This window comes from Sebastes fasciatus, chromosome 8 (assembly GCF_043250625.1).
Source record: "Sebastes fasciatus isolate fSebFas1 chromosome 8, fSebFas1.pri, whole genome shotgun sequence".
NCBI classification, from domain to species: Eukaryota; Metazoa; Chordata; class Actinopteri; order Perciformes; family Sebastidae; genus Sebastes; species Sebastes fasciatus.
In genome coordinates, this window is record NC_133802.1 from 10,947,765 (window position 1) to 10,957,695 (window position 9,931).

General features: G+C 38.3%; 1 protein-coding gene across 1 annotated transcript; it reads right to left on the minus strand.

Moving 5' to 3' along the window:
* Positions 1-235: 235 nt before the first annotated feature.
* pfdn4 (prefoldin subunit 4) lies at positions 236-7,858 on the minus strand. Its single transcript, XM_074643296.1, has 4 exons — positions 7,752-7,858; positions 5,026-5,133; positions 3,096-3,236; positions 236-617 (listed from the first exon to the last, which is right to left on the minus strand). The coding sequence occupies exons 1-4, from the start codon at positions 7,779-7,781 to the stop codon at positions 486-488; spliced, it is 411 nt and encodes a 136-aa protein (XP_074499397.1). The 5' UTR covers positions 7,782-7,858; the 3' UTR covers positions 236-485.
* Between the last annotated feature and the right edge of the window lie 2,073 nt (positions 7,859-9,931).

A 9,931-nucleotide genomic window follows, 5' to 3' on the forward strand; every position in this document is an offset into this window, starting at 1 on the left:
AATAAAGGTCAAGCAGAGTGAATGCTTTTAAGGATTTTAGTCATTGGTGCAGAGACAATATCATTTAGTTAATTTCGTCCTACCTTTAGGGTAGTCAAACATAAAGTGAGTTCACAAATGAAACAAGTTCAGAATGTTAAATTTGCCAGAAGTTAAAATACTACACAGTCATTTTGTTTCTCAGTTTTACTTTTTTCCAGTGTAAAAAGAACATGAACATTAAATAAGGGACCAATTGTTAGAAATGATGTGCATTTATTTTATTTTCAAATCTTTACTTTTGTTGTCCTTGTGAATTTGTTTGACAAAGATAAACTGAAGAATCATACAACATGGGTGCAAACAAAAAAAACAGAGGCTACATATCTAAGTCGTTCATGCCGAGTCCTACTTGATGTTTTGTTTGGCAAACGCTCTGAGGATCGGATACGAGAGCTGCATGAAAAAGTCCATGTCGGGGCAGCTGTCAAAGTCCATTTCACGGCTCAGCTTTCATCAGCCTCCAGGTTAATGTTGTTACCGAACTTGGCATAGAGCTGGACCTTCAGATCCCCCAATACTTGCTGTATCGCTGACACTCGTTCCTCAAGGCCTTTGACCTCCTGCTCCAGTGTTTCCTGATTACAGAACATAAACTCCAATTACACGACAACCACTCCAATTTACCCACATGAGGCAAGCAGCAACAGACATTTCCATAAATTGTTTTTTAATAAATTACCAGTTGACTCAATAAAAACACTGGCAGGAGGAGAAAATGGGATGAGGAAAGAAACAACGTGAATTGACTATGTACACAAATGTGCACTACATTATAATCAGCAGATATTACGAGTTGAAAAGTGAGCTGTTCTCAACACATTAGTCATTCAGTGTGTGTAGCAAGATGCTCCACATCAATCACTACAGGCCTGCGCAGTGTGCTTTGTTGTGCGATGAAGCAGCTGCAGATACAAGGACAAACAGGACGATTCTGGATGTGAGAGGGGAGGACAAGGTCTATTCTGAGGGTCAATGCCTGCCCTCTCTATGGTTTAGCAGCACTGATACAGCCCAGGCCTTCCAATGCTCTGGGACAATTATCACCGCTCATATACTTAAAGGTGTAGTTTTACATTTTGTGAACTATGCTATTCGCTTCCTTGCCAAGAGTTAGAGTAGAAGATCAATAACACTCATGTCAGGAGTCTTATTCTCGTCTCAGTGAAGGAAAATTGCTAAAAAAAGCTGCATTTGTGACATAGTACAAGCGTATGTATTGACCCATATATAAAATATATTGGGGTGGAACGGTATGTGTATTCGTCCCGAACTGTTTAGTACAGGACGTTCGGTTTGGTCTGCGACATCCTTTCGGTACGCGCTATGACACAAACAGCTGTGTATGTTGACTACTCACATACGTAGAACAGAAAAACTGGAGCGCAAGTTTTACCAGGAACGTTTTTGGCAGCGTACCTGTTGTTGTCAGCTCAGCTGTAGCTAGTTGTTTAGCCCGATTAGCCGGGTAATCAAGTTCAATGCACAACGCTTTGCGTCAAACTGTATGGCGACACTGTTAAACTGATGTCGGGTATATCTGTGGACATATTTCAATCATTTAATTATGACGGCATCACCCGAATGTGTCGATTAGCGAAGCGAAACAAAAACAGACTGGACGGCTAGTCGTTCTCTCCACAGCGTTCAGGCAGCCTCCCACTGCAGATTCAGACTGTACTAGAGTAACTAATGCTATAAGAGTGTTTATCGCTGCATATACAACCACACTCGATCGTAGACGATACAGAATAAAAGCATATGGTCAAAGTGTTTTCAGCCCTGCTACAGTGTGCCTTCACGTGTGCATTTTACTCAGTCTGTTGTGCCTGCCTTGAAACGAGCATAAGCTGCACAAATGCAATTGTGTTTTTCATTTTGGCTACAAGTTGTTTACAACTGCAAAATCCACTACATATTTGGAAATGATGTCACGCGTTTATATTCAACACATTGTGGCGGTATTTCCTGCGGGAGTATGTCCCAAATACCTGCTTTCAAACTGCATCAAAGACAAACACACTGTCAGATTCACAGATTATTCTCTGTGTGTTTGTGATTTACAGCAGCTCAACAGCAAATATAAATGAGAGAGCATTGAGCCGTGAAAAAAAGTAATCATCAACAACACTAACAAACCGTGCGCACAAAGAGAGAGTTTACAAAAGGTTTTATGCGCACTTTAACTATTTTATTTCCAACTTGGCACACTTGACTTTTGGACCACTATGACAGCTCTCTCCATGAAAGCACAAGTAATTAAAAAATAATAATAAATGTATATGGTGCGTGAACTGGCACATGAACCTTTATTTTATTATTTTTGTTGTAACTGTGACTCTTCTGAACAAACTGTCAATGGAATCAAGTTCTCCATCCCTCAAACGGCGCGTGACAGGCAAAAAGATTCTGTTGTGAGAACATCAGATGAATACTTATTAATAACACTTCGACTACACTTACCTTGAGACATGACGTAAGATTTTGTTGGTTGTTTTACAACCTCCTAGACTTTATTATAATGTTTCTGAATAGCAGAATAGCTGATCTAACCCCAGTCTAATGGGGGCAATCATAAAGGTCTTCAGAAATGTTAGCAAATCCCATTTTTTTTAAAACGGGAAGCTCAGAGGATAGTCTCTATGTTTCACTGATACAATCAAGTTTTACTGGCTTTACTTTTCTGAGAGGCAGGCATTTATGCAAAATAAAAGCATGTAGTCTGGCTCTTTTTTTAATCCAACTGGGTTATGAAAAGTACCTTCTTTATGCTTTAATTGTTTTTTTTATTAATTATTGTAAAAAAAACGAATTAGTTCATATAAAAGGCTGCTAAACTACTTGCCACAAAGCAATGCTTCATTTTCTTTTGCTATTTTCATGATGAAGAAAATATTAATAACAAACCACACAAAGTTCCCTGGCCAGGACGGGACAGAGTACAGTTTCTGATCTGCCATTTTAAATAAGAGGAGTTAATATTTCTTAATAAGAGGGGGGGGGGGGAAATGAGTGAACTGATTGAATACCTGATGAACAGGTATTAAGACACCTACCTTTGCAGCTTCCAGCATCTCTTGTGTTTCTTCCTGGGTGTGGCTGACAAAGACGTCGCCAATTTGATACGGGATCAATAGCGAGTCGTCGTCTAACATCATCAGGTCGTCGCCGGCATCCTGCAAGTTCTGCAGCGATTTCTGCAGGGAGACATTAGCATAATTTGGGCTGTTAACAAATTAGTATCAGTAATTTAGCAGACCACACTTAACTGTAACCCATCCAAACAAATTAAGCTTCAGTGGATTAATGTTAATTCAACTTCACGGACGTTTTCAAAGGCTGTACTCTGTGGCTCTGATGAGTTGTACCATATTAAACTGAAGAGATGTAGACTAACTATTAGAAACACCTCTCAGTATACCACATTAAAATCAACAGCACCACAAACTACCGCCTCCAAATTGGCCATGAAGTTTATTCAACAGCTCCTTAAAAAGGAGATTTTCCTAAAAACAATGCAAGACTCATACAAAAATAATGACCCACTAGAAGTGTGTGGCGGTGTCTGTATCTGCACAGACCCTGCACTCTACCTGTATTTTATTTTGCTATGCAAGCATGCATTCAACAGGAAGCTACAAAAATGGCGGACACGGCTCCAAAAAACCCCACAAATAAAGCGAGGTGAAACGCCAAGGGGACAACGCTTGTTCCAAAACTAGAGAATCTGGGGTTGGCTCTCTCTTTCGCTGCTGTATGAGATGCTGCAGGTGGTACACTGGGCTGTGTTCTGGCAACCGTGGTCAGAGGATATGCGCTTCTGAGGCCTGTACTACGATGCAAAGTTTGAGGTTAGCGAGGTAACTTCAGATAACCGGTTAACCCTGGGTTTTCAGTCCTACGACGGTGGTTCACTTCTTACCGGGGTAGGTTGCCATGGTAACTTACACTGAACACCGAACCTGCAGATTATGTTCCAGATAATAGATCAACTCATATAAGAGCACCGCCTACTGACCATTTAAAGCTTGGTGCGCAGATCGTAAAATACTATTACCCAAAGACGAAGAAGTTACAGTCATAATCAAGGCTAAAAACAACACAGTTTAAACTGACAAATGCAGAAAGCAAAACTGTCATGTGAAAGTAAGCCTGCTTACCGCTTTGAATAATATTTATATATATTCATTTTTAATTTGCTCCCAAGTCTGTTTCATACCGCCGGAATTGGGGACGCAGTTGAAAGAAGATTAAATTGACACACAGGCTATATTTGTCTCTAAGGGATTAATGAAGTTACTTCTGTTCTCCTATTCTGATCTATAACCATTATATTAATTTAACTGGATGCATGAAGTAATTATAGTCAGATCTACTTGTGCTCTACATGGGTCAGTGATACTATAAGTGTTAATTTACGCTTTCACACAGTTTTTCTTTTGCTAGCTGGCCTCGTTTGTAATTGGCCATATGCTGCATCACCGCCCGTTTTATGTGAACCCGCTCAGCCAGATTGAGAAGCCCTGGATTGATTTACCGAGTTGATAACCAATGTCGTAGGGCCGCTTAGAGGGATCTCGTTTGTTAAGGTTAGTTTAGCCAGATAACGAGAAGATACCCTGGGTATGTTGAACTTGCTTCGTAGTGTCGCTGAGCCAGGGGAAGGAGGGGCCAACTTTGAATGTTGTGTTTTCAAACACTGAGCGACAATTCCTGCATAGTATCCCTTTAAAATAATTCAAAAGCATTCCAGTCCTCATGAAAACAGAACTGTTGCAATAGACTGCATTCGTTTTAATACATTTGCATCTGAGTGTAGTACATTATCTTATGTCAGTCAGTTTAGAGACACAGTACCAGGTTGGAACACAATATTATTCCCTAACCCCATGATAGTTCAACTTATTTCTAAATATGACTTTTGTAAACTTATTTGACCACACAGTGAACCCTGAGCGCGTGATAGTCACAACACACGGTGCTTACTTTCTTTGCCTCTATTTCATTTTTCAGCTCCGTCATGCGACTCGTGTTCCTGGCGAACTTATTGATCTTCTGTTGGTCTTCAAAAGTGACATTCACATCTTCAACCGCCTGCAAACAAGAGGAAAATGGGGTTAAAGCTGTGGTTAAAGTCAGAAGTGGAAAATATCTCAGTACATTTACTCAAGTATTGTACTCAACAAATGCGGTAGAAATATACAATAATAAATGGGTAATGTTCCTGTGCTTTCAGGGGAGCCAGTGAGGTTGAACACACCTCCCTGAGCATTGGGTTGAGTAATTAAGTGCTGGGCTCATTAAATACAAGGGGTGTGCTTATACCGATACCCGTTTGTTACAACATGTTATGTATATCTGTAAACATACAGACATTTTCTCTATAGTGTATACAGCCGTTGTTGAGACTGTCATGACTGCAGGAGGATGGATGTGCCTGGTGCAGTGGAAGGATACTCTATATGGACATTTAAAAATTCATCTTTTACGGACTTTGACCGGACAATTAACAGTGGTGTGGTTGTCATCTGACAGATTTACTTTAACATGTCATGTTAATGCTATTATTCTGATTTACCTTTGTTTATTTTGCTATTGTCTATTGGTTTTTATTTATCTTTTAATATCGGCCAATCATCACCTATTTTTTTTAATTATCTATGTATTGTGTTGTTTAGGGATTATGTTGTTGGATTTTCTATGATGTTGTTTTGTGTCGGTAAAAACTTGAAATTCAATTAACATTAAGTCATAAAAAGTATTGCACTTAAGTACAGTTTTGAGGTAATGTACTTTACTTGAGTACTCCCATTTTCTGCTACTTGATACTTCTACTCCACTACAATTCAGAGGGGAATATTGTACTTCTCTTACTCCACTACATTATTTATTTAAAAACTTTAGTTACTTTGCAAATTCTGATTAATAATACAAAATATAATGAATTATGCTGTATTATTATACAATAAGGGGTAACTACACGTTAGCAGTGTATAGTTAAAATTAGTCCCACTATTAACAGCTGCAACGTTAAAGCGATGTACACATAAATGCGTCAATAATTATAATTCAATAATATCATATACATAATTCCGAACTATGCCTAATGAGCACATTGCACTTTGTATACAGTGCACTTTCATAGACTAAGCTACTGGAGTTACCCTGCACTATACTCATTTTTAACAGTCTCTTCTGCACTATATTCAATTTTTTTAATAGTCGTGTATCACAGCTGTTACCCTGCACTATGTTCAGTTTTAACAGTTTTCTTCATCTCCTTGTATTTTTATATCTGGTATATTTTTTTGTACTTCGTACTACTAACTTTTTTTTACTAACATGTTTTTGCACTATGGAACTGTGATGCTGGAAACTTGAAATATCCCTCGAGATCAATAAAGTATCTATCTATCTATCTATCTATCTATCTGTCTATCTATCTATCTACATATCTGTCTATCTATCTATCTACATATCTATCTATCTATCTATCTGTCTATCTATCTATCTACATATCTATCTATCTATCTATCTATCTATCTATCTATCTACCTATCTATCTATATATATATATCTATCTACATATCCATCTATCTATCTATTTATCTACATATCTATCTATCCATATGTCTATCTGTCTACCTATCTATCTACATATCTGTCTATCTGTCTACCTATCTATGTACATATCTATCTATCTGTCTACATATCTATCTATCTATCTGTCTACCTATCTATGTACATATCTATCTATCTGTCTACCTATCTATGTACATATCTATCTATCTATCTATCTATCTATATATCTGTCTACCTATCTATGTACATATCTATCTATCTGTCTACCTATCTATGTACATATCTATCTATCTATCTATCTATCTATCTACATATCTATCCATCTATCTAGGCTGATTTTTGTAGGGTACTTTAAGTATATTTTGATACTAATACTTCTGCACTTTTACTTAGAAATATGAATGCAGGACTTTTACTTGTAACAGAGTATTTCTACACTATGGTATTGCTACTCAACCTCTGAGTACCTCTCTCCCACCACTGGTTCACACTCACCAGTCAAACCCTGCTGGCTCACGAGCATGAGTAGGACTGTTTAGGTTAGCTTGCTAGCAACCGTTAGCTAGCAACCGTTAGCTAGCAACCGTTAGCTAGCAAGCTATAGACAATAGCTGCTTGAGTAGCGTCCTGTCGCCGTTGCCAACTATCACAGCCCTCGTTTAACTGGTTATCCTCATTATTATCATTATGCTGGTGAATCCTCAGGGCTCTCAGTTAAGTTAACACAGGATAAATCTATCTAGCATGCTAGCTAACGTTAGCTAAAGCCAAGGCCTATGGAAAGGAGGTTAAGGTACGCATCATCAACGCGTCACGTCTCCGGGGGGTATTGCACATGCGCAGTAAAGCACGACTGCAGCTTGAGCTACACTGCTCATGCGTAGTACCCCGCACAACAAGACCCGTGTCCCATCCTCCTTCCATAGGCCTTGGCTAACACTTACAAGCTACTATCGTTAACATGAGCTACACGAGGGCGTGACCGTGGTTTATTCTAAATATCTCTGGCACCAGCTATTGTGTCTTTCTCCACCCACATGCACTTCTACTGCTTTATTTGAATGTCCAAAAGAGACTGCAAAGGAGTGTCTCGAATATATAAAACGGTTTATTTTTAATGTAATACTTACTACAGGTCCCTTCATGGTGGTTGCTGCCATGTCGGCTTCCTCGACTGCACAGTGACGGTGCTGCTCAACACAACAATACAGCTCTATCACCACCTACTGGCCTGGAGTGTTGAGAAAAAATAATAATAAAATAAATAAGTAAAAAACAAAAACAATACAATAAAAAATAATAATTATTAATAATAACAATAATAATAATAATAATTAAATTTTCTCCATTATTCCTGTTGCCCTTAAGTCATTAATTAGAAGATTGTGTACTTTCTTAAATGTCTTTCCTAGCAGATTCCCCATTGTAATATTTCCATCATCTACTCCACTTGTCCTACCATTTTACCACCTCTATTATTATTGTTATGTTTTGTGATGTTCTGTTTTACCACATTTGTTTTACTCTATCTGCTTTTATTGTCTGATGTTCTGTTTTAACAGTTACCATATCTTTTACTTTATTTATCTGCTTTTATTGTCTTGTGAAGCACTTTGTAACATCTGTTTTGAGAAGGGCTATATAAATACATTTATTATAATTATTATTATTATTATTATTATTATTACTCATGATAGCAATTCCCTTCTTTCTTTGTCATATTTGTTGCACTCTATAAGAACATGCTTGACAGTTTCCTGTTTATTACAGTGCGTGCATAGTCCAGTTGGGTGCTTGCCTATTCTATGGAGTGTTTGGTTTAATCCTGTATATCCTATTTTCAGACGGGTTATGACCATCTCTTTCCTTGGGCAGGGCGGAAACCCTACAGCATGACAGGCAAGATGACAGGAAAATTCTTATTTTTGTCAGTTTTTTCCATTGAACAGCATGTTTTTTTTGATGCCCCTCGATCGCACACCTGCTTTTAAAATAATAAAAAAATAATAATGTATAATGTGGAATATAATGTGGAATCAAACTGAAAATCATGGCATTTTGTTTACAGCTTATTACACTCACCAAAGGTCAAATATCAAAGGTCAAAGGTCAACTTTATTATCCCACAAAGGGAAATTCATGTGGTCATATACACCTCTCATAAAAACAACATATAAAAAAACCCTCACACACTTCCCAGGATCCTGCGCACAGCGCAGTCCCATGCAAACTCCCCCCCTCCAGCACACACACACACACACTAACACACACACACACACACACACACTAGCAGAACATCCAGTACAATACCCTCCGGTACAAAAAAATTCACCCTCCACAATATAAAATATAAACTCTATACAAAGTGCAATACGACAGTCATAGTATACAGAGAAACACCGTCCAAAGCAGTATACAGTATAGGGTGGGCTACAGCCTATTTACCTCTCGTTTAGAAGTCTAATTGCCGTCGGCACAAGCTGCTTTATTAATTTTGTCCCATCTGTCGGCTTGGTTTTATTATTATCGTTAATTACCTCAAGAAATGTGCTTACAATATGTCAAACAAGTTATTTTATCAACCGGAACTGCTGCTCTGTAAATATTATACTGCAAACAGTACTGCACCCAATCTCAAATATTTACTGAATAGCCTACATCTTCAAAGCTACAGCACTATTAGGCTTCATGTTATCCAAGCTGCAGCAGATGAATGAGGTGTATCACATCAAACATAAAGTGCTGTTACAGTATTTGAAACCATGCAGTATCATGAGAAATCATATTGTTTTGACTAGATCTTGATATGCCATTTCTTCCTATAGTCTTAAAATCACTGGGCTTTTTATAAGGGTTGTGCCACAGATAAAACTAGGCTGGCATGCGCTGGTACATCATGAAGAGTTTGCTTGAGGTCTCTCAGCTGTAGGCCTTGTATGATGTCAAAAGTGCACAATCCAGACCGGGGAATCCAACTCCCACCTCAATGTGCAGGCTATACGCTACAATTGAGACATTGTGTTCATGGATTCCAAGCCTCGTCATAAGAAATTCAATTAATAGGCTGCCGCACATTTGAAGTTTTTTAACAATGTTATTTTGCAGTCGTTTGTGGTAAAACACACTCAGGTACTTTGTGGTTCGGTTGATTTGCATAAAGAGGCTTTTGTCAGCATGATCACAGGACATTTACTCACAAAAGCAGCAAACAAAATATAACTGATGAGAGTAATAAAAGGAAGCAGGAAGAAATCAATTGATGAACTAGAGTCAGTTTGTCTCTGATCCCCGAACGCTTCCTCAGACATGC

What these genes read in the sequence shown, in the direction of transcription:
- pfdn4 (XM_074643296.1), bottom strand. Translation starts at nt 7,781, where the DNA reads ATGGCAGCAACCACCATGAAGGGACCTGTA. An exon ending in ATGAAATAGAGGCAAAGAAA is followed by an intron (nt 3,237 to 5,025) that starts GTAAGCACCGTG and finishes GTCTCCCTGCAG; the next exon opens with AAATCGCTGCAGAACTTGCA. An exon ending in AGATGCTGGAAGCTGCAAAG is followed by an intron (nt 618 to 3,095) that starts GTAGGTGTCTTA and finishes TTCTGTAATCAG; the next exon opens with GAAACACTGGAGCAGGAGGT.